This window comes from Carya illinoinensis, chromosome 3, assembly GCF_018687715.1.
Source record: "Carya illinoinensis cultivar Pawnee chromosome 3, C.illinoinensisPawnee_v1, whole genome shotgun sequence".
NCBI lineage: Eukaryota > Viridiplantae > Streptophyta > Magnoliopsida > Fagales > Juglandaceae > Carya > Carya illinoinensis.
In genome coordinates, this window is record NC_056754.1 from 33,023,793 (window position 1) to 33,049,671 (window position 25,879).

The window sequence follows — 25,879 nt, forward strand, 5'->3', positions numbered from 1 at the left end:
AACACATTTTTAAATGTTAAGGCTACCTGGAAAGCCAAAATAAGAAATATCCACATTCGATCAAAACTTCTGTAAAGGTGCAAAAAAGTACGGACTTCCACAAAATTTGTTTTCGGCTTCCTCTTTCCATCAACAGTTTGATTAAATCTCTGCCAAAAGCAAATGAAATTCGACAGCAATCTTTTAGAAAACGTTTACTCCATATACATACACATCACAAAGCTTGTGTGTTTGCATAATATATATATATATATAAATATATATATATGATTTCAAGTTACATCCCTCCATGGCTTTACATTAGATTAATATTTTTTCACTGCCACCATATGACGTGTCCTCCCCATATTTAACAAGCAAACAAATTTGATATAAATCAGATGTTATTTGCCATCAAATCCATATACTTGTATATTGAGTATATTTCTAAAAAAAAAGATTAAATCTCAAATAATTTGTAACAAGATGGTTTTTAATCTCTGATCATCTTTTGTCTTTGATGAGCATAATAAATGTATGGTGAAAAACATATAGTCCATCAGTGGGATGGATAAGTGCTTTTGTTTTCTATTGGATGGACAAATACTTAACCAGTAGAGATATGCTGGTTCGTTTAACATTCACCAAAGGTTAAACGAGATTTATTAAGCATTGCAAAAGAAAGTGCCCGTCAATAGAGCTGGGTGGGGGAGGCAAGACTAGTTAGTAGGTCAAAGAGATGCCTGGCCAGTAGGCTGGCTCCATTGAAGATTTATTAGTTAGTAAGGATTTGTTACAGATAACATGCTAACAACTTCCTCCTGGGAATCCTGTGTGATGTAGAGATTTTCATAGAAATACAAGAACGTGTTGCCCACTTCCTACAATCTTGATGGCAGGAGTAGTTGAAACTTTAAACAACAGAAAAAAAAGGTAGCAAAGGGGCAGGCCCATAGGATTAATTTGACTCCTTTTAAAAAAAGACCCCCTCACCAGTACTATATAAATAAGCTCACTTGCTCAGCTTCTTTCCTTCCAACTGAGGGAGCTTGGACAGTGTAAAAAGTAAAAAGAAAAGAGCCAAAAACTGAAGTGGAAGATAAGTACCATGTTTGCAGGTTTTGTCGTATCGGAATGCCGAAAAAAGTCTGCTTTGAGGTCCATTGGCCACTTCAGTCTGAAACATCTGTCAGACCTAGTAGAGACAAGGAAGATAAATTTCAAGCCACTAGATATTAGATTTGATTTGAATATAGAAAGGAATTTAGAAGTCAACAAACTCACCAGAAGTACTCGTTTAGATCATCATAATTTCTCCATACTGAATGGCTTTCCTTGCCTCCTTTGTTTCTCTTAACTTCCTTTTGCATCAATAGAAATCAAATTTCAGGCTGAAACTCATATATAAGTAGCATTTACTAATGAACGGAGTACAATCCATACAATATTATGAACACCTTAAGCAGGACTTGGTAGATAGGGCTTATGATTTCCCTCAAAAAATATTCTTCATCACGTGTTGTTCTTTGGTATGTGGCTCCACTGACAGCGCTGACGCTTATATGCAGGATCTCATTGAGTTCATTGGCCATCTTGAACAATCAGGATTCAGGAAACAAGGGTTGTTTCAGATGTCATAAGTTTTTGAAGCATATAAAACTTACACTAAGTAAATAAGTTACACATAAAACACAAGCACGATTAAATCACAGTTATTTTATGTTTACTTTATATTCCATAACGTCAAGTAATAAGTCGATTATAGATTAACCTAGTAACATTATTAGAACCAATACCTGAAAGCGGAAAACAAAGTAATGTTATTTGGCTCTACTAAGTATACAATTGATGAAAATAAATTGGTTAGAAGACTGCAAAAAACAATATTATGCTATTTATCAAACCAAACCAAAAGCAAAATAATTTGAGGCCATGTTGTTAAGATAAACCCATCTAATTGTATGGCTCAAAATTCCCATGATTTATCACATTAGCTTAAATTTCATTTGCTAGATAAGTGAGGATTCGAAAAAATATTTTCTTTTTATGGGCACCGGGTAGGGCTGAAAGCCAGTCGATCCGGACCGGACCGGCCTTAGAGCCGGTCGGTCTCGGTCCAACAGATGATGTGATTTCAGTTTTCGGTCCGGTCCCGGTTCATGACTTTTTTGGACCGGACCGGACCGAATGGAAATTGTTATTTTTAAATATATTATATATATTATTTTATATAATAATTGTATAAGTACTTATGTAATTTTCATCTAAAATATTACCATTACGTTTAACAATATAAAACTTTAAATTTAAATTAATATTCTAGTAATTAACTAATGTCAATTAGTTATTATCAATTGATTAAATTCACCATTAGGCATTAACTAATTAGTAGGTGAATTAACTAATTACTAATATAATTATTATCTATGATCTAATTAAAGTTATTAGATAAACAAGTTATACCTAAGTTGTAACTTGTAACTTTGTAAATATAAATCAATTATAAATTTTAATTAACTAATATATTATATCAATTAAGTAACCTATCACCAATTCACCATTAACTATGTTACCATTAATTATTAACATATACAAGACTACACTACATCTATGATCTAATTAAAGTTAGTAGATAAATTTTTTAATTAATACCTAAGTTGTAACTTGTAAGTTGTAACTTATAACTAAATATAAAGCAATTATAAATATTAATGTAAATTTTAATGAACTAATATATGATATCAATTAACTAACCTACCACAAATTCACCAATTCACCATTTATGGGTCTTTTTCAATTTTCTTTATTTTTTTTCTTGTAAAATCTTTTATTCAAATTTATTGTATATAGATAATTTTCTTTTTATGCTTAAATTTATTTTGCATTCAAATCTTTTTTTTTTTAGGTATTTTTTGACTTAAAATTAGATAAAATATTAATGTGATTTCACTTTTGGCCCCCCCCCCCCCGAAAGGGACCGACCGGACCGGTACTTAGTGCATTTAGGTCCGGTCCAGGGTGGGAAAACCTTGGACCAAATTGGTCCGGTCCAGTCCGCAAATCCCCCTTCGGACCGGACCGATTTCACCCTAGCACCGGGTGTCCAAGAACAAAGTCTCAACTAATCCCAATGGTGCATAGGCTCTCAACAAGAAGTTCCCCACAAATGCACCTCAGGTAATTCAAGGGGAAATTCCCCCAATCCAATGGCCCCTAGATATTGTTTGCAACCCAAGAGGATTCGAACCTTACACCTGGAAGGAGCATATCACCAAGACCAAGACCTTTACCACTTAAGCCAACCCCTAGGGATACGAAAAAATATTCCGCACAATTCGCCTTTTGCACTCTCATTTTCTTGTCTCACCCATGGGCACTAAAAATTATCTGATACCCTAAGACGACTTAACACAATCAGATCCCTTGACAGTTGACCCTAAGGCTGCGTTTGGATATTGAGTTGAGTAGAATTCTTTATTGTGAATTGAATTGGTAGAGTGAGTTATGTGGGCCCCATCTAAAATGAGTTTAAATGTATTCGGATGTTAAGATGAGTTTAGAAATATTTATAGAAAGTTGAAAAAGGTTGTGGTTCTCACATGTAAAGAGGTTTTGAGAGATGAGTTTAGTAATTTGAGAGTTGAGTGCTTAGATGTTAGACTCAGTTTAAAAATAGATTAAACTGAATTGATCTCAGTTGAGTTTAACAACTAAATGGAGCCTAAATCAACTTAATTTGCTCCAAGCAAGTACACTGGAAGCATACAAGAAAACACTTAGTCCATACTAGAGAGCCCCTGACACACTACCCAAAAACTCCAAGCCCGAATTAGAATGGAACACACCTCCCCAACCCCAGCCCCTTTTTCCCCATAAAAACTAATCCTCTACCCGAAAAAACCAACTACAAGAACGTCTTCACAATACCCTTCTTTAGGCTTCCCTTGACTTGAGCTACCTCCCTTAGCATAGTAGTTGATTGCCCAAGAAAGACACTTTAACTCCCTTCTTTTCTTAAAATGTTATTTGGTTTCACACGCATGGCTCACCTCAATCACAGTGAGTATTGCTTTAATATCGTCTTCATATCCTCCATGTGTAAGCCCCAATATTTGCTGAAACCCGTTAACTTTATTCAGAATCCAATCCGATGGTAACCCCGCTATATCGTTTAAGGGAGGAAGAGAAACCAGGGGAATGACTATCCCTAGACACATTATCCAACTGCACTCCCGACTCTAAACCTTCCTCCACACGAGGCACCAACGACAAACCAATAATTTCATTCCCACCAAATGGTTGCTCGACAGCTATATGGTTGTTGTCCATTGTTTCTATCACCATTAAAAGTTCCTCCCTTCCATCAACACTGCTTGTATGTACTCCACCCCCCGACGATCTTTGTCGTGCCACTTTGTCAGACCCTACTGCTCCCTCAGGAGACATAGAACAGGTAGGGGAAACACAACCTGTTGTTACCGCGTTTGCATCTTCTAAAAGAGGCTCGACTGTTTCTTCCACAATACACAAGACCCTAGAGGGACCCCCATCTTCAACTAAAACTGAACCCTGGACAGGAGTACCAACCCCATTTGCAACTGGTGCCTGCCCTACTGCTCCCTCTGGAGGCATAGTGACATTGGCATGGACAAAGATGCCAACGTCCAACGACCCTATTTGTGATGGCATTGAAACCTTTGTCGGCACACTTGTGACCTTCCAAAGGATCTACCCCCCACCCTCCCTCATCTATTTTCAACCCACGACTAGGTCCAACCCCTTATCCACTTTAATCATCAGATCTCTCACATACTCCATAACTCCCTTCAATTGAGCTTTAACATCCCACAAGACCCCCTCCACTTTTCCCAATGTCATCTGACGGCCTTTGTCTCCTACAAGTGCCTTCCCCTTTCCTTCTATCGCTGAGCTGATCTCGACCGGACTACCCGCAATTGACCTCAACATTGCAGCGTACAAAGCACCTTTAACTGAGGAAGACCTTCCCACTGTTTTTCCATTAACAAACTCCCCACTGTTTGCATGCTTCAAAAAAGTGGCTTTGGACCCAGTAATGCTACGTATGGACTGCATAAAGCCTCTCCATCATCTAAAGCCATTTGCGCCCTTCAGAATCACCAACAAACCTTTCCTCCTTCCATTCCGGAATTCTGAGAGTTGCAGAAAGCTGCCCCTTGCATTAACATGATGTTGAATTATAAAAGCTCCATTACCCATCCTTAGCTCTTTGAAGAAACCTTCATGAAAGTTAAGTTCTAAACAATTCTCAATCCCCTTAGCCACCCACGAAGCTTCCATCCTACCTAGACACATGAACTTAGCTATCCTTTTGCCACGTTCAGAGATACGAAAACTATTACCTCCCTCTTTCATAAAAATGAAAGTTTTTTATTCCACTTTCAACCACCTCTTGCCTTCCAACTAAGATGAATCCACATCGCGTGTCGTCATCGTCAAATCCCAAAACCCAAATCAGAGATACCCTACTGCTCCTTCTTCATCCTCTTAAGGAAAAAAAAGTAGTTCTGTGCCCACTTCAAATCAATGGCAAAGACACAGAATGGACTCCTAGTTGTCGGAGGAGAACCAACAATGGAGTCGCCGGAGTCCGTCGTTCAAGTTTGTGGCAATGTCGGAGGCAAAGGCTTAGGTTGTAGTGTCCCTTAACTGTGTTACCGGGAAAAAAAAAAAAAAAAAAAAAAAAAGAAATTCCCACTCACCGGAGGAGGACAACGTCAGAGGCCCCACAATGGCTTTGCTGGAGTCCGTTGATCAAGTCTATGGCAGTGGCAGAGGCAAAGGCTCAGGTTGCAGGTTGCTGGAGAAGAAAACTCCCACTCGCCAAAGGAGCACCGATGTCGGAAGCCCCTCAATGTAATCGCCGGAGTCCGTCGGTCAAGCCTATGGCGGTGGCAAAGGCAAATACTCGACGACAGTCGTTGACACCTTCGACAAAGAGAAATAGCAAGAAAAAACCAGTTTGCCAGAGAGGGCCAACGTTGGACAGCCCTCAGCGAGAACGTCGGGGCCCGTCAGCGTCGTCACAGAGGTGATATGTCACTCTCCAGTTGATGATGGTTGAGGGGTGATAGTGGGAAGGATGTGTTAGGGTTCTCTCACTTGGTTATTTTATGAAGCTTTCACCTTGGCAATGCTGTCACAGATCTTTGATTTTTTTTTTTTTTTTAATAGAAGATATCTTTGATGTTCTCATCAGGAAAACCTGTGACACAATACAATACCTCCAAGCCAAAAAGCATCATCGAGTTGCTTTTATTTTCACAACCGGGAGACCGACTGGACACATCTATATGATACCCAAGACTAATCACAATTGGGAAAGTCCATATAAATGACCCACTTAGCACACACTATCTAGGACTAACCTGCACTAAAATCCAAATAAAACAGCCTTTCTCTAAATGCGTTCAGATCATAATCTATTTTTAAGAAATTCTAATTTAGAAATTATTTTAATGATGGAAGGAAACACCTTTCATTAATACTTTAGCAATTAATGGATACCTAGTTATTTGGTGCCCCAACCAAACATTTATTTCCATGACTCTCCACTTCCATTTAACTGGTCAGTGTTACTTGTCTTTTGGGGTACTTTTTGATTGACCATGATAATTCTTACAATATTTTCACGCAAAAAGGGCCTATAATTATGTCTGAGAATAAGATGTATTCCAACAAAAATGCAGCTCTTGTGCTTTGCATCAATCTTTTACCCAATTTTAACACAACTCCCTCCCTCTAAACTTTCCTGCATTTAATTGGCATTTGTTTTCTTTCTCAAATCTGCACTTTCGAATCTTCCAACCTTAGTAAGATTTAAAACGCATCCCTACCAACCTTTTCCTATTGCTTGATGTGCGTGGTATGGGCTGTAGGCAGAATAATTACAATTAGATTATTCTTCCTTACTTGAAGTTTGATTGATGTAAAGATGAGCAAACGCAAGAAAGATGATAAGTCTCATAAAAAATAATGAAAAAAGTAAGATTTGATGATAGAACCCTTTTCTCACAAGGATTGATGAGAAAACCTAATGGTAAATAGGAAGCCATCTTGACATGTTGAATGGTAGTTTAATAATGCAATTATAGCAACTTTATGTTAGCATAACAGATATTCAAGACACTAGCATGACCTGGCAATAAGAAACAATCCTCAGCAGGTATACTTGAATGTTAACAAAAGAAACATACATTATGGAAAATGTAGCAAAGGCATTCAGGCATGAATCGGATATTTGAAGCTTCACCCCATATAAGAAGATAAAGTCCAATGTAAATAAGATCTAACTGTTGTCTGCCAAAACCTGGAGAAGACCTGTAATGGGCAAAGAAAATGAAATATATGAGTCTCCGTATTGTTAGACACATTAAGCAAAAAACCTTTAAGACTTACAATGGGGCAGCAAAAAAACTACTTACCCAAACTTTGGTTTACGGTGCAGATAGTTACACCATGAGATATAATTCTTAAAAAGTTTACCCTTTAACTCCATTACAGTGGCACCACCCAGCTGCAATAAATTCCTCATCAATCTTCAATTTATAATCACATAACATCCAACTTAAGGAATTTACTGAGCAAAAATAGAAAACTTTTCTCAAATGATAGTACGATATATGAAGCAGAGGACAGCAACAATGATATACCTCAGTAGTATTTTCAGTTTCCTGATTCCTTATCTCAATATTGGCAAGTAGCAATGTTAGGTGCTCCCTCTGATTTGCTACATTCCCTTTCTTTGTACCCAAAAATGATAAAATGATACAATGTAAATAATATGAAACAATCTATCAGAATTTACATGAAAGAAGCCATTAAACTAAACTAAACAAAATAAAAAAAATAAAAAAACTGCGTTGATGCGTCAATATTCAAACTGACATTCATTTGAAAATTCCTTTGCATTGCATAGATTTCCAGAAAAAAAATAAAAATAAAAATAAAAATATTTTAACTACCTGTATAGATGCACATGTAATACCCCTGTAATACCCCTGATTGAGTGTAGGAAGGTGGTGAATGCAATATCACATTACTTGGGAGGGAGAAGTTCTTGCCCTTTATATAATTTTAAGGAGCTCCAATTCTAACATTGACTGGTCTATAAAGTATGGTCCAAGATGTGGCTTGGGCCTTCCTTGGGTCTTTATTGTATCAAAGCTAATCCAAACAAAAAGTGTAGAACTTGAGCCATGCCACCTATGATAGAATAGCCCAAAGAGGATATCAGGAATTCGAGATGAGGAGATTGTAATGATTTAAATTGAGTATAGGAATGTGGCAAATGGGATCACACACTGTTTAGGAGGGACGAGTTCTTGCCCTTTATAATAATTATAAGGCGCTCCAATTGTAACAATAACTTGTCCTTTTGGAGTATGCCCAAATGTGGTTTGGATCTTCCTTGGGTCATTACGAATTGAGCCCCTTGGAATCATTATAAAGAAAAAGAGTTGAAATTAACAAAAAATGCAGGATCTGAAAAGTAGAACCTGAAAAGGGATAGAGTTGGAATTAACATGACATATAAGACTATGAGATCCAAGCTAATGGTCGTGGCCAAGGGTGAATGGTGCATTCATCATAATAGCCAAAAGGTGGTCACGGTGGTCCTAGAACGCGGAATTGTTGTCATCGCATATGGTTGGTATCTAGTGATTAAATTCACCTCTTCCCATTACTTTAAGCTTTAAGTATCTCACGATTTAACATTGTATCGGTGTAGATGTCTTGAGTTCAAACCCTCACTCCACAAATTAACTCATGTCAGTTACAAATTTCATATGTTGGGTCCACTTACTAAGGAAAGTCTGACACACGTGATAGGGAATGTTAGAATATAAAATAAATGATTACATTCACTACTTCCCATCAGCTTAAATTTTTAGTACTGGATATTTTTTCTTTGATTGGCACCGGGTGTCCGAGAACAAAGTCCCAACTAATTCCGGAATGCGCACACCCTCAGCAAGGAGTTTCCCACAAGTGCATCTCGAGTAATTAAAGGGAAAGTTCCATCAGTCCAATGGCCCTTAGAAATTGTTTGCACCTAAGACGATTTCCCGAGAGAATTTGATCTTAGACCTGGAGGGAGCATACCACCAAGACCAAGGCCTTTACCACTAGAGCCAACCCTTAGAGTTTGGGACTACTGGAGATTTAACAACGAACAAAACCAAATCATGGCTTATTCAATTGTGGCTTTCCTTAAGATAACCATCGATTCAGGTATTTTACTGATTTATGGTTTTTTTCCCTCAAACATGATTATTTTTTATGTTTATGTGGTCGTTGGTCTCTCATGTGGCAGATTGGTACCCTTTTCAAAAGTCTATGTGGTCTCCGGTGGCTTTTGTGGTCATCGGGTGTTTGTGCTGGTCTCCACATGGATGTCAAAAAAGTAAAACGTGATCAGCATCAGCTCAAGGATGAAGTCAACTCATTTTTGGGTCCATCAATAATAAGCACTAATTTGGGTTAGTGATATCTCTACATCGGATTAATCTAAATAATCATAACATGCTTTTTTTTCTTTTCTTTTTTTTTTCTTTTTTTTTTTTTGATAGGCAAAAGAGGTTTTATTGATCCACGTAAATAGGCAAAGCCCAAGTAAATAGAACATATACAAGAAAGAGCCTAATTACAAACTACGTGCCACAGATAGCAGAGTAAAAGTCATTAAAACTCATTCCATTCAATACAATAAAAGAGACCCAAAGCAACAATGTATGAAAGAAAAAGTCCCTAAAACTATCCGGAGAGCATTCCCTATTCTCAAAACAGTGGCCATTTTTTTCTTTCCATATACACCACACTAAACGTAACAGTACCATCTTCCACACAGCTACGATCTGCCAATTGCCCGTAAATCTATCACCCTCTTAGGCATAACCCATGCGATACCAAGTCTCAAGAGGATTTCATCCCACAATACCTTAACTACTTCACAATGAAGAAGATGATCCGCTAATTCACTATTATGTTTGCATAAGAAGCACCAATCCATTATATATAGTCCACGCTTTCTTAACTTGTCTATAGTCAATATTTTACCATGGGAAGCCAACCAACAAAAGAAAGCAACCTTGAGGGGGGCATTGCTCCTCCAAATGCTCTTCCAAGGAAAGGCATTGAGGGAGTGAGTTGTCAAGGCCTTATAGTATGAACGAACTGAAAATTTCTTGTTCCTTGTGCATGTCCAAAATAATCTATACTCCCCTCCTGCCCTTTGCTTCGGCGCATATAACACACTATAGAAATCAGTGATGTCTCCTACCTCCCAATCCTGAACAGCTCTAGTGAACCTCACAGACCAATGAATGGAATCGGTAGTACTGCACATTCTCAGTCACCAAGGAGCCCTAATCAGACACAATCCTATAAAGAGATGGGAAAGCATTTTTCAACAAGACATCACCACACCAAAATGAGTCAGCCGAATTCCAGCCCATCCAAGTTGACTCAAGCCTAAGTCAGTAGGCATCAGCAAAACCAGATAAACCCACACCCATAACCCCAAACTGATTCGGCCCAACTCCACATTTGGGTCGATTTTTTCGATACCAGCCAGCTCTGGCATGTATCAACCAATTCACGTTGAGTTTCCACAGATATCATGTGTTTTGACCAATTTCAATTTGTTTTTGCTAGGTTAGTCATGCTTCTGCTAGGAAGAGGAAATAGAAACAAGAAATTCATGAAAATCGAGGCCACGAAAATCTACAATTGTGACCCATAGAAAAAGAGTGCTAACAAAATAAATAATTTAAGTTCTTCTAATGAGCGCTCCTTGTCTTCAAACATCGGGTCATTTTGCTCCTTCCATAGGCACCACATAATACATATCGGAACCATTTTCCACACCGCTGAGATTTGTGGGAGACCTTGTAGATTTGTCCAACTGGCCATGAGCTCAATCATTGTGGCAGGCATCACCCAAGCAAGATCTAACCTGCTGAACACTTCATTCCATAACATTCTAGCAACCTCACAATGCAACAACAAGTGATCCACAGTTTCACCACGTTTCCTACACATCCAACAACACTACCACTTTTCCCACCAGTGGATTTCAATAGGTACAGGGGGCTTTTTGTCCCATTGAGGTTGTTTTCAGGCCAATTTAGGTACATTTTGACCAATCCAGTTTTGATCATGCAAATCCTGCTGCATGGGCCATGTCCACCTTGTTTTTTAGTTGTGCGGCATCGATTTTGCTACTTTCAGCCATTTTAGACAATTTCAGTTACCCTCAGGTTGGCTATGGTCTTAATTTTGATTTTCTCTCCATTTCTGAAGTTACTACTATCTATACTAACTATTAATATCCATGTATATCCTGAACAAGTATCATGGCTGCCATGTCTGAATCAGCCACCTCAGCTTCCTTATTCAATGCTCTAAAAACTCATAGCAAGCTCAATGCATAAAATTATGCACCATAGGCAAGATCTGTAGAAGTATTTTGCAGGGCAAGGGTCTTTATCAACACATGATCTCAACTATCTCAAAGACGCTGACTCAAGTTTCTGGGATCAGAAAAATGCCTAAAACATTTGGCTCATCTTTTGACTAGCATGGAACCCACATCAGTTCTATTTCACTACATCTTATTTGTGCTAAGGCAATATGAGAGCATCTCCAACAAATGTATTTTGGCTCTACAATATTACCCTGATTTAAACTAAATCATACTCCAGGTCGTGAGAGTGTTTGAAGAATGACATATATCAGCCACTACCACCTGATGTTTCTACCTTCTAACATCCCATCACTTCCTCATATATTCTCTAGAGTCCAATGTGCTACAATAACCAATGATGGTTCACGTGGCAGACAAGATGACTGTAATTCATGTGGAAGCCGGCTCTGGGGTGTCCATCATGCTAGTGGCTGTGAACCAGAAAATACACCCACACACACTGTGGTGGTTGTAATCATCTACTGAAATATTGCTAGGATTGACATGGAAGCCATCTGGGTTGCAATGTCATGTCTCTTCCTCTTGGAATAAGTACCCATCATCATCAAGACCTAGATCTAACTCCAGTCCAACACCTGACTTGAGACAATTCAAACACTGCAAATGCTCAGTTCCTACCTGCCACTGCATTGCCTTTACTACGGCTAAATTCATAAGCAGATCACTTCTCCATCCACAGTTACCCTAATTAAAAATTCACCATGCCTCTTATCCTCAACTAAAAATCAAACTACATGTTTTAAAAGGAAGGCTTTGTATGACTTAAAGCCATCATTGAGAGCATGGTTTGAAAATTTCTGAAACAGTATCAGAGTTTGTTTGGTCTTCACAGATTCTAAACAGATCATTCTCTATTTCATTTATATACTGATGAGTTTAATTGATCCGGTATGACTGCACTGTCTTTCGACTCCACAAGGCTTGCCATCTATGGCCTGAACTTAAGCAGGACCCCCGCAAGCATCTTCTGGTTCAGCTCAGCTCTTCAAGTAGGTAAATTTCGATACTTTCATGGGATTAAAGTTTCTACATCAAAAAGCTATGTCTTATCTCAAAGGAAATATGTTCTTAATTTGTTAGAGGACAAAGTCTATTAGATTAACAAAGCATTGTTGTTCCTATGGATCCATATTCCAACCTCTGAAAAGGTTGATGTAGAATTATTTGAAAAACCAAGATGTTATCATCAGCTAGTTGAGAAGTTGAATTATTTGACCATTACTTGACCAGATGTACCATGTTCAGCCAACATGGTGAGTCAGTTATTGAAAGATCCCAGAGTTTCCATATTGGATGCTGTCACTTGCATTATTCACTATCTTAGGCTAGCTCTTGATCTCAAGGTACTGTATAGACCAATTGGACACTTTTCTTTTTATCAGTAGAGAACAGACCAAATGGACACATGGAGGATCTACTAATGCTAATCGGGCAGTTTCTTCAAATAAGATATCTACCATAGGAAATTGTACTTCTTTTGGAGAGTAATTTGGCTATGTGAAGGACTAAGAAGCAAATAAGAGTGGCTCGATACAGTGCAGAAAGTTGAGCATGGAATAACGCCTCACACTTCTAGTGAGCCAATCCGATTACAACATTTGCTTCAGGAGATCAGTTTTCCAACTTCATCTTCCATTCCATTATATTGTAGTAATCAGTTTGTCTTGCATATAGCCTCTAATCCACCTTTCACTAGAGAACTGAACATATTGAAGTTGATTGTCATGTTGGTGAAGATAGGAATATGACAAAAAAAAAATACCTACTTTGTCTATGAAGCCTTGACCAAATTGCATGTAACAAATGCAAAGCCTCTAAATTGTAATTAGCTACAAGCTAAGCGTATATGACACACACACATAAATGACCAACTTGAGAAGTGTTAAGGAAAGAATAATGGTGTTAGTGAGAAAGTGTAATTTTAATAAATGACAACTCAAATATATTAATTTTATCCCACACAGCAGAATGTTGCTTGAGAGGGATGAAAATTGATCTTTTTCTCCCCTTTCCTTTGTGCTAAACCTAATTCATACCAGATGCTTGGGGAGGCAGGCCATGTTTTGCAAAGGCTGACGCCTAGACTCTTTTTAAGTGTATCTTTTAGCATCCTCAAATCTGTGACGGCAGGCCTAAAATCAAGGTAAATTTTAATCTTTGCATTGTTCTCTCAGTTGTGAAAATGATATACGTTGTTCTTCTCAGTATTCTTTTTCTTCACACACAAATGCCCAATTCACGCAGCCTTATAGCTTTGTATTGGTTTAAAAAATCACTAATTCATAATAGTAACAGAAAATCAAGACTTACATAGTCCATTTAGCAACTCAAATTTGGTGCAGTGCAAGCCAACATAATGCAGTGTGGTTAGGGTGATTTACCAGCCTATGGCATGTAGAAAGTAGAAATGAAACAAAAGGTTACCTGAAACCCAAACACAGACGAAAGCCAATCAAGTATATCAAAGCTAGATTTAACCCTCTCTGTAGCCGTTACTGAACTGCCACTTGGAAGGCTGGAAGTTGATGGTAATCTCGGCAGATCAGCCACATTACGTAGGGCTTCAACTACTGCTTTGACCTAAATCATTGTTCAAGAAGAAATGAAGGAAACCAAGGGTTTGAATAGAAAAAATTCGATGAGTACAAAAAACCAAGAATACATAAGCTGCATTTTAACAACCTCAGGAAGTTCCATAGTTGATGGGTTAACCCCAACTGGATAGCGTTCATACTGTTGTCTTATCCTCTCAACATCTTTGACATATATTTCCATCTGTAATGAAAAGATCAATTGAACATCACCTGAGTCTTTCCAGACACATACAAGCTAGGAAAAATAAATTATATAAATTATACCTCAGGATCAAGTTTCCCATGAGGCAAAACTGTCTTCAGTACTTCATGTAATACATCTGCAATCTGGAAAATCTTTGACATCTCCTCCCTTCATCAGTTGAAAAGAAATTTTTTTTTTTAAAAAAAAAAAAAAAGTAAGACGCATGGAATAACGTGCACAGAAAAATTTAGGTACATAGACAGTTGAAAGTCAATCCTCACGGTTTTTTTGTATAATCTCTTCCTCTGATATTTTTCTCATAGAATTGCTGGTAATACAACCGAACCTCTTTTGGATCCTGTCCAGGAGGTGCAAGCTTCCCCTTTGTCTCTGCATCTTCCTGTAACAAATTGGGTTTTAAAATATTAAAAATAATTTTGAGTCACCTTTAGAAGCTGTGAAATATGATATGGATTTTTTCAGCACCTAAATTTATCTTTATAACATAAGGCCACAACTATCTTTCAACTTGGGGCATATATTACTTCTCAATTTTCTTCGTAAAAATTGCACATTTCTGGTTTCCATACAAGTTAATGGTGTGAATCAGATCAGATATGTTGTTATTAAAGCTGAATAGAACACAACAAACCCAAAGAGTTCCATAGTTTTGTGGACAAATATGCAGAAAGGTCCTGAGATTGAATAAAAAAAAGTGAAGCAGCTCAAATTTATGACCATAGTTTTATTGCATGATATACTGTTCAAGTGCTCATGTGAAGAACATTCACCACAACATCTTCTAGCCAATAAATTACGGATCTGATGGAATGAAACTAAGATGGTGCTAGAACACTGAGTCTTCATGCAAGACCAAAATTTAGAAGAGAGTAAATGGCAGAAGGAGCAATAGAATCCTTGCTATTTATCAAACAGCCTAATTTTTTAACTTAGCCACAGCCTCAGATTAACACTGATCGTACTCATAAGTTTATGCAAGAAATGAGTTCAGGGTATTTCCATTTATAAACTTAATACAAAACACTGATCAGAAGTAAACCAGATCATCATTCAATGAGGAAAGAAATCATGAATATGTAAACAGTCAGTTACCCTTTCAACTTTATGCAACAGATACGTCTTGAATTGACGAACACCACGTCCAGTTGATGTCGGATCCATCATATGTGTCTTCTCAAATGCAAGGAAGCGGCCTAATCAAACAAAATATAGATGTGTCAGAAATAAATATATATTGTTGCCTACAAATTTTTTTTTAATAAATATATTGTTGCCTACAAATGCATGCATAAAATGCACTCTGTCCCACTTAAGTAAGAACACAAAGCATCCTAAACTGTTTAGCATATGAAGCATAAACAGCTTAAATGCCTAACACCATTATTTGTGCTTTTCTTTCTTGGACAGTAGAATTTTTTATCATTATTGCAAAGAAACTGAATGTACACTTTTCTGTATATGCTAAATTATAAAATGCTCAGTGAACCACAACCATAAATAATGTGATACACACAAATATTGTACAGAAAAGCTCCAGAACTATACTTCTCCTTCAAATAAGAGCAAATATACAAAGGAAAAAAAAATGGTACGTACCATGATAGCAGCTCTGATCCCAAATATGGTCATACAATTTACGTATACTAGGGCCTTCATTAGAACAAGATTAAGACATGTTACAATCCAAGTGCATATATGCAAATGGTTAAGTTTGTACTTGCACCATATGGAGAACTTAGATGGTAACAAGACATTGATTTTCTGAAATTGGTTGACATAATTTCACGTCTTTATTGTCCAAGTTTCAGCTGCTGTTTGACTATTTAGGGTTTTAAACGATTGTGTTTAATGCTGTTTTGTTATAATATGCAAATAGAAGACTTTCCTGGAAATTAGATTCCTTTGATTGTTACAAATGCTATCAGAGCTAAGCCCAACTAGAAGTGTGGAACTTGAGACATGCTACCTATAATGGACTTGACCCAACAAGGACAACGGGAATTTTAAAAGAGGAGATTCTAATAACCCAAGCTAAGTATAAGAAAGTGGTGAATGGGATCCATATTGCTAGGGAGGGAGGAGTTGCAGCCCTCTATAATGACTTCAATGGGCTCTAACTGTAACATTTATTAGTCTTTCTGAAGTATAAATGTAACGCCCCAATGGAAGGCCCAAACTACATGGCCTATACTTCAAAAGGACTAGTCAATGATACAATTGGAGCCCCGTTGGAACCTTATAAAGAGCATGAACTTTTCCTTCCCAAGCAATGTGGGATCCTATACACCACCTACCCATATCCTTATCATATGGGGTATTACAATCTACCCCTCTTAAATTCCCGACGTCTTCGTCGGGCCTATCCGTTGTAGGTGGCACGGCTCAAGTCCCACATTTCTGGTTGGGATAAGCTCTGATACCATTTGTAACGCCCCAATGGAAGGCCCAAACCACATGGCCTATACTCCAAAAGGACTAGTCAATGATACAATTGGAGCCCCATTGGAACCTTATAAAGAGCATGAACTTTTCCTTCCCCAGCAATGTGGGATCCCATACATCACCTACTCATATCCTTATCATATGGGGTATTACAATAAACCCAAATGTTTGAGCTTTCCTTGCGTTTTATCAATGGTATTATAGCAAATCCCAGCCAAAAGTGTAAGACGCTATGCCACCTATATGAACGAATGATTTGAGGAGGTTGTCAAAGATTTAAGAGGAGAGGTTATAATACCTAAGCTTGTGTACGAGAATGTGATGGATGGGATCCCACACTACTCGGGAAGGAGAAGTTCAAACGCTTTATAATGATTCCTACATTTAATCATTGACTAGTCCTTTGAACCATGTACTCATATGTGACTTGGGCCTTCTTTGGGTCGTTACAGTTAAGGAGAAGTTCTTGCCCTTTATTAATATTTTCAAGGAGTTCCAATTGTAACCTTGACTAGTTCTTTAGAATATAAGCCCCAATGTGACTTGGGGCTTGGCTTGACTCACTATGTGATAGACTTCTTTCTATACATGCTGTCCAAGTGAAAGAGAAACTGATTTCTTTGTGACTTTATTTCTAATAATTTGTTTATGGCAAGATCACATTAGAGAACATGATTATTCGGGAATAGTGCATATTTATGAGGGCAGAGTTGAAATATGCATCATAGAATGGTAAAGGTTCAACCACTGCAAAACGTTGCAGCACTAGGACAGCTCCTAAGGGTTAATATTGGGATCTTTTATTGTGGGTGATTTAAAAGTTTCCCTTGGAGTTACAAGTTAAGTTCTACAGATACAAGATTGATTACACAGCCCGCACCCAAACACACATGGCAATTTTTAGATCCTAAAAGATTGCTTTGGACCCAATACAAAACCTGACCAGAGGGTTATACAGTAAAAGACCCTCAATCATGCTGCTACAACTCCTTGCACAGTATAACTTTTAAGCCACTTAAAATGTAGTACATACATGCTAGAAAATCCTGCAATTGATACTTACTGTGATTCTGGAATAAAGGATTTCAGCAAGTTTCCAAGTGTTAAGCAGAAAATTTAAGAGACCTGTTATGGACCTCAGCAGCCACAGAAGCAAGGACTAGTAGATGTTAAGTTTAGCACATTAAAGTGTGGCCTTACACATAGCATATGGGTAACATTATCAGCAGGATGGTATAAAGTCAACCATGCAAAGCAGGTATATAAGGGCTCAAACATTTGAAAGGGCATAAAAGGGGATTGATTATTAGTGATGAATATTAGCATTTTCCCTAGATTGCAAAGGGGGTGCTGATAAATTGCAAGCTAAGGAAACAAGGTAATTGGATATGATCAGACCCTTACTTGCTTCAAAATGTCAATTCAATGTATTTTTCTGAAAATTATTTAAAGTACACACAAAATAATAATGGTTATGCTATCCCTCAAAAGGGACATGTTTGTTATGATCCCATGCTCGTCATATCAAAGTTTCTAGGAATGTGGTTTTCTTTAAGAATCAACATTTATTTCCCTCTCATGTTGAGTTGTCATCTTCGTCTTTATCTTTTATGCCTGGTTTTTCAGATTCTCCAACAATTCTGGAAAGGTTCAAACCTGATTTTGTGTACTAAAGACATTTTTTTTTTTTTTAAATATCTATGGGTGTCCTGGCTAGTTTGCGCACACCTTGACTTATCCCACAGAGCCCTGAAGTTAACGATCAAGTAAACCTCCAGTGGCCCTGAGGGGACTCGAACTAGTGACCATTAGGGAGCAAACCCAAGGCCTAACCAACTGAGCTACCCCTCAGGGTTTTGTGTATGAAAGACATAGTCATCCTAAATCTAGTTCCACTTCCTCTGTGCCCCCTCAAGATCTTGAGCCGGGACCTGATCCTACTACTATTTCCACCACTCTTCGCTGGTCTACTCGTGCTTCACGACCCCCTAATCAGTATGGTTTCTCCTCCCTTGTCTCTCGTAGCTACATTGTCCTCTATTTCCATTCCCTCTTACTACAAACTGGCTATGAAACATGTGTTGGCAAAATGCAATGCAAGCAAAACTTCAAGCACTTGAGGAGAATCACACTTGGGATATTGTTTCGTGTCCTCCTACAATCAAACCTATTGGGAGTAAATGGGTTTTCTCTGTAAAACTTCATTCTAATGGCTCTTTGGACCAGTACAAAGCTCGACTCGTAGCTCTGGGTAACAAATAAGAATATGGGGTTGACTATGAGACATTTGCTCCTGTTACCAAAATGACCATGGTTCGGACCATCATAGCTATTGCTGCTTCACAGTTGTGGCCACTACATTAGATGGATGTTAGGAATGCTTTTCTTCATGGTGATCTCCGAGAAGAGATCTACATGAAGCTTCCCTCTAGTATGACTACTTCTTTTCCTTAAGATGTCTGTAAGCTAAGGCGTTCTCTGTATGGGCTCAAACAAGCTCCCCGGGCTTGGTTTGAGAAGTTTCATAGTACATGTCTTACCTTCTCTTTTAAACAAAATCAATATGATTCTTCTCTCTTCTTCCAAAAATCTGTTGCGGGTATAGTACTTCTCTTGGTTTATGTGGATGATATTATCATTACTAACACTGACTGTGGTTTGCTTACTAAAACTTCAGCAGTTGCTACATGCAACTTTTCACGTGAAAGATCTCGGCCAGGAAGTGGAGGTCCATCATCAAGCCAATGGTATTTTCTTGAACCAGCATAAGTATATTCAAGATCTTATCACCTTGATTGGCTTGGAGGACACTTCTTCTGTTGATACTCCTATGGAGGTAAATGTCAAATACAGGAAAGATGAAGGGGATCTTCTGGATGATCCTACTCAATCGGATATCTCCTATGCCGTTCATCAGGTCAGCTAGTTTATGTCTTCTCCTCGGTATCTCCATCTTGCTACGGTTCGCCGCATTATCCACTATCTTCAAGGGTCGCCTACTTGTGGTTTATTTTTTCCTACAAGCTCATCTCTTCAACTTGTTGCCTATAATGATGTTGATTGGGCTGGGTGTCCGGATATGCGTTGATCTAGTACGGGTTGGTGTATATTCTTAGGTGATGCCTTAATTTCTTAGAAATGTATGAAACAAGATCGTGTTTCTAAATCATCTACTGAGGCCGAGTATCGTGCCATGTCCACTGCTTGTTCTAAAATTGTATGGCTATGTGGTCTTCTTGAAGAGCTTGGGTTTCCTCAAACTCATTCTACCCCTCTTCATGTTGATAACACTAGTGCTATTCAGATTACAACAAATCCTGTATTCCATAAACGCACCAAGCACATTGAGGTTGATTTCCATTCTATCTGCGTTACCTTGGAAAGTCGGGTGATATCTCTTCCTTACATTTCTACTGATGTCCAAGTGGCTGATGTCTTCACCAAAGCCATACTCGACAGAGGCATCAATTTCTTGTTGGCAAATTGTTGTTAGTTGACTTACCCGCATCAATTAGAGGGAGGATGTTACCGCATATAATAAATGCTAATTCTTAGGGACTTATATAGATGCTAATTATTAGGGACTTATACGTTAGAATTTACTATGTATGGTAATCTTTTCTTTCCTTGTAAAGCATGGGTTGATTGCCTACTACTTAATGAGATAATGCTGCACATAGCACAAGTTTTTCCAAAAGTTCTCTTGGTATTCTTAGTTTCTCAGTATTTTGACATTCTTGGTCTTGCAACTGATGTGCATTGGTACAGCACCTAAAGAGATAGTGGCATCCATCTTGTATGATCTGCTAGGAATGGCTCATCCAAGTGCATCTAGTTTATCGAGTGATGTCCATAACCTAGACACAATTTCACTTGTAGCCATGAGAATGAAGCCAGAATACTTCATACAACTAATCCTTACGCATCAGGCATAAATGTGTGTTGGTCATCCAAGAGATTAAAGATAAAAAAAGGTTTATGATATATGCAAATACTTCTTTCAATATTTGAACCTTATGTACCGTATGGTATGTTTACCAACTGAGTGTATTTGACTCATTTATTTAAAATGTCACAGATGATGATGAGTCCACAGATTGGAACCAGTAATAGAGATTAGAACTTAGCCAAATTTTAATAAGAGGTCAACACATGGTATGGGGATTTGATTAATGTTAACACAGTGACATCCAGGAATAGTATTCGTTTCAATTTATTTAATGTTCCTACTTGATATTGTAGGTTTAATAAAAAAATTCGTTTACCCTTTTGAGGTTTTAAAGTTTATGGAATTTCTTAATACTTAGTGTCACGGAATGTTATGACATGGCATTCTTGACCCTAGGGGGAAGGGATGTTACAGCAATATATAACATGATGTTGGCGGTCAATTTGCTAAAAGAATACAAGCATACGGTTTGGTAGAGAACAAATACACAACTCAGATATGCGTTAATCACATATCACAAAGGCTCCGCTACATTAACCCTTATACATCTTTCCATTTTGTGAGGAGAAATGTCCAACTCTTTTTTCCTCTCGTAGGATGCACCTTGTGATTGCATTCTACAATGGCGATTTACCAAGCACTAATGTCTTCCTTTACAATAAATTGGGACCAGCAATGTAAAGTGAGATTATAACCGCAACATAGAGATATTCATGTGAAAAGATCACCTCTCAAAACTTTTACTATTATTACAATTTGTTATATATGAAAGCTTTCAATTAGATGTTGCAACTGCTCTATCCCTGTACAATAATTATTCCATCTGGGTTGCATAATGGAAGAGCCCATTGTAGTCACGGTAAGTTGGGAACTGCTTCACTAGTGCTATGAATGAACAAGGTTATAATTTACATTCTCATAAACTAAGATTAAATACTATAATTAGTATCATTTAATAATCTAATGGCAATGAATTTACGTTAATTAGTTAAATTTAACTTATATTGTGTATATCATGACTTAACGTGATGATCCAAGTATATTTATGTCATATGCTTATGATACACCTATAAATATCATAATACATTCATTAATATAATAACTTGTATACATAAAGCATATTTAATGTAATTGACTTTACTATAACAGAAGATCACTCATTGGAATTATTACAGTTTAATAATAGAATTATAATTGATTGACCTTAATAAATTAACTATAACTTGTATACATATATATAGTATGTATCGTAACTGTTTTTGTATAAGTATATATTATTAATCAAAACATTTTTTGTATAAGTATATAGCATGTATCATGAAATAAGTTACTATTATTTCTTGTTAATCAAGTGACTCATATAACTGACTGTATCTATGATATGGTTTCTATTATTCTATATAAATGATAATGTATGTTATGATTTATAACTATCACTTATAACTCGTTAGTTGCATATTAGTTACTTATGTTTTTATATGTATAATAATAATTTTTTTACGACAAAAATCCTAGAGACCGTGCATATGCAACATGTCTTTTACTCAGTTAAACCCCAAGTCTGTGTAACACATCCCCATCACACAAATAATGTAAATAATCGACTTTTTCACTTATGGAACATGTCCCCTAGAAATGAATAATGCTAGGGACAAGTTTTAAATATACAAGTCTTGCACAAGCCTTTTGTAAAAAGGAGCCCCACCAGAAAAAGGTGATTTGTTTCACACTTTTTTGGGGTGGGGTCCGCTTTTTACATAGGGCCTATGCGAGGCTTATATACTTGGTGCTTGTACAAATCATTACTCTTACAAAAAAACATTTAAATCAATTCAAATAAGAAACATAAATTAATAATAAAAAATAAACAAATTGAGCTCGAGCTCGAGCTACTCAAATTCAACCATGAGTAGTTTACTTTTTCTTTTTTACTCCAGCTTGAGTCGATCTCAAACCTAAAAATATTAAAAGATTCAATTTCAAACAACTAAATATATTAATCCCAGGCAGTGGCAATCATTAATTATCTAATCAAAAAAATCTTAATCAAACTGGAGCTGAATTCACCTACAGTCAATACGAATAGAGCCCAATGCTTCACTTTTATTTTGCTTTAGTTCAGCCCTGTATTCTCCAATGCTTTTTTGTGGTGCTTGGTAAAGAATCCCTTAGTGTTAATTAAAAATTATACTGCCTCAACAGTAGTTCTATAGACAGTCGTTGAATATAGACGCCGTGCAATCGGCTGACATCATGCCAAATCAGCTGCTATTTATTTAAATAAAAAAAAAAGGAAAACGCAGAATGGTTGAAAGCCATTTCACTTTTCAATTTCCTGCTTTTGCTTTGAGGGTGCGAGACAGATCCAAAAAGCTCCAACACTCATAGATTCTTCCCATGGTTTGGAGTGAGAAATGCCAAAAAGAGAGTTTTGGAGTGAGAAATACCAGCGAGAGTGAGAGAAAAAGGGTAGGTTCTAGAGAAAGAAACTGTCACTAATTGCTCCACACTCCGGCCAGTCTTTCCCTTCTAGATATAGAATCACAGTGAAACCCGCAAATGCAGTGAGCACTAGTAAATAGGTCGCATATTAGGGATTAAAAGAAGGGTGAGAAAGAGCTTGGCTTTTATGAATGACCCGAAAATGCATGAAGTAGCAGCACTACTCTTTGATGAGTTCAACGATGTCGTTTCCGACGGTAAGAAGAAGAAATCGGAGGTTGACAAGCTAGGTAGAGAGACCCATAACCATCTCAACTAGTCGGCGTAGGCCATAGCCGATACCAAACCGCTACGTGGAGGGTGACGCCGACCACGTTGACAACCTCGCCTGCCTTGACTGCAAGTGTGGCATCCCCTTCCACCTCCAAAGTCGAGAAGGCCCTCCCGAATGGCAATCTCTACATGGGGAGCGCACCACACGGATCCGGAAAGTAACTGTGGTCTGGCGGGCGCATGTACGAGGGGGAATGGTGGAGAGGGAAGGCCTTGGAGAAAGGCAAATTCTCGTGGCCCTCTGGGCCCATCTATGAGGGCAACTTCAAGTATGATCATATGGAGGGTTTTGGGACCTTCATCGAATCTAACGGCGACACCTTCATCGGCGATGGTGATTGAAAATGGTAGAGGGAAGAAGGAAAAGAATCGAAGTGTAAAACCCAAGGGAAGAAAGATTGAAATCGGGATGGGCTACGATTGAATGAAACGAACCGTTTCATTAAAATGCTTTCAATTGGACCATTTTATTTATGCCACGTTGGAGCCAACTACGCCGCCGCTCCCAACCTGACTGCAAAAGGCATTTTTGAAACGGAAAAAAAAAAAAAATTATACTGCCACTCCAACATTATCATATTTTTGCGTTGGGATCTGCAGTGCAGTTTGTAGACTCCCCTGTAACTGGTAGTATTAAATCACTATCATTGACTTCTCATGTGTCAGAAGCTTTAATATGGTTCGCATAAACAATACATTGGATAATTTAGGTGTCCCGCAAACTTCTGTGAAGTTCAGTTACAATATCATATTATCATTGGACAAAGAGCTAAACAAAATAGGGAAAATTGTTTGCTGGATTCTTGACCATTAAGTAAACTTATAGCGTGCTCACTTCAAATCGATAAGAATGAAAACACATGATAAAAAAGCATATATTGAGTGAGGTCATAAGTAACACAAACGCAAGATAGGTTCGAAATCAACTCAAGGAAGCAAAGTAAAGAAAGTGAGCGAGTGAGAGAATGAGGGACTCACAGAGATAGGCAACTCTCGGGTTGTCGGTCTCAATCTCCTTGGCCACGCGGAGAATGGGCACGATGGAGGAGAGGGAAGAGGGCACCACCTCACTGTCGTCCTCGTTCGGCCCCTCGACCGATCGAGTCTGTTGCCGACTCATTCGACGAGAAGTCGTCTTCTTCGTCCCACTGGAGCTAGCCATTGGGAAAATCTGATCTCCGGCGATCTTCAGCGCCGCAAACACTTTCTCTTCCCTCGATGAGATCACAGAACTTTAGCAGACGAATTTCGTGGATACTGCTGCTTGGGTTTGGTTTTGGGTTTGGGTTTGTTAGAGAGTTGTGGAAAGTGGGAATGAAGAGACACATTGCGTCGTTTAATAGTGGGCAGAGAGAAAGAGATACTTTGGGAGAAGGTTGGGGCAAGGGATTGCTCCTGGCGGAAGAAAGGAACTAAAGGGCAAAAGAGCAAAGGGTAATGAGTTACAGGGAAGGTGTTGGTGGGGGTGGCGTGGTGCTGCTACTTTAGCTAGCTTTCCTTCTTTAGTTTTCCTTTTTAGTGCACCCATTTTCCTGTTAAAAAAACAACTAAACAAACAAATGGCTGGCCGATCATCGGTGAGACTTTTGCTTCCCGCTTAAAAATAATTAATATTTATGTTGTGTTTAGTCGTCGAATGAGTTTAACTCATTTCTAACTAATTATTAATAGAACTATTTTTTTTAACTTTTTATAAATAAAAAGAATTAACCTCGTCTTTACATATTTTATACATTTAAATATATATATATACTAGGTGAGAGTAATGTGCAAAGCACGTTTGTCTAATTTTATGAAATGATTATTTATAAAAAATAATATATATTTTATAAAAATTATTGATGTCACTTAATAATTTAAGGCATATTGGAGAAAATAAAAAAAATTAGTTCAAAGTATCATATAATCCAATACATGTTTATAACATCTATAATTTTAGCAAAGATGTATACGAAAAATTTAATAAAAGTCTAATACAAACGGTAGTTCAAAATATGTGTCGTTTGATGTTTATATTATAATTCATCAATTTATATCATCCTGTAAACAATCAATAGAGACAACATTGAAATTCTTATTTTGCTGTTGGTTGAGTCGATCAGGGACAACATAAAGTTAAAACATAATCTTTTTATAAAATTTGTGGTATAATATTTTCTATATATAGCATATATATAAATCATAAAATATATTTTGAAATTGTTGGCCGAATTTACTCTTTCTTGATTAGCTCAAGGATCACGGCCTCTGTCACATGCCTATCATAGCAAGCCCACGTATGGAATATGACTTAGCAGAAGCTACTTCCTACTACCATGGGGAAAAAAACACTTTGATTAAATGCACTTATATTATATATTATATGAGATTTTTAAATTTGAAATACTCAATAATCTGAGTTAATGAAA

The 25,879-nt window shown here is 37.6% G+C and overlaps 1 protein-coding gene across 4 annotated transcripts in view; it reads right to left on the reverse strand.

Moving 5' to 3' along the window:
• LOC122304140 (callose synthase 7-like) overlaps positions 1-24,977 on the reverse strand; it is a 42,909-nt gene extending 17,932 nt beyond the window's left edge. Inside the window, exons 1-13 of one of the 4 annotated variants that reach the window (XM_043116227.1) lie at positions 24,450-24,977; positions 15,398-15,498; positions 14,566-14,684; positions 14,365-14,452; positions 14,189-14,281; positions 13,931-14,086; positions 7,671-7,760; positions 7,443-7,534; positions 7,215-7,338; positions 1,437-1,571; positions 1,264-1,340; positions 1,087-1,174; positions 27-149 (exon numbers count right to left, since the gene is read on the reverse strand). In XM_043116227.1, coding sequence (XP_042972161.1) covers positions 27-149; positions 1,087-1,174; positions 1,264-1,340; positions 1,437-1,571; positions 7,215-7,338; positions 7,443-7,534; positions 7,671-7,760; positions 13,931-14,086; positions 14,189-14,281; positions 14,365-14,452; positions 14,566-14,684; positions 15,398-15,498; positions 24,450-24,633 — 1,470 coding nt within the window. In that variant the 5' untranslated portion in view covers positions 24,634-24,977. Of the gene's footprint in view, positions 1-26; positions 150-1,086; positions 1,175-1,263; positions 1,341-1,436; positions 1,572-5,720; positions 5,944-7,214; positions 7,339-7,442; positions 7,535-7,670; positions 7,761-7,982; positions 8,141-13,930; positions 14,087-14,188; positions 14,282-14,364; positions 14,453-14,565; positions 14,685-15,397; positions 15,499-24,449 lie in introns of those variants that run through there. The other 3 variants (XM_043116228.1, XM_043116229.1, XM_043116230.1) reach the window with 3 other exon arrangements.
• Between the last annotated feature and the right edge of the window lie 902 nt (positions 24,978-25,879).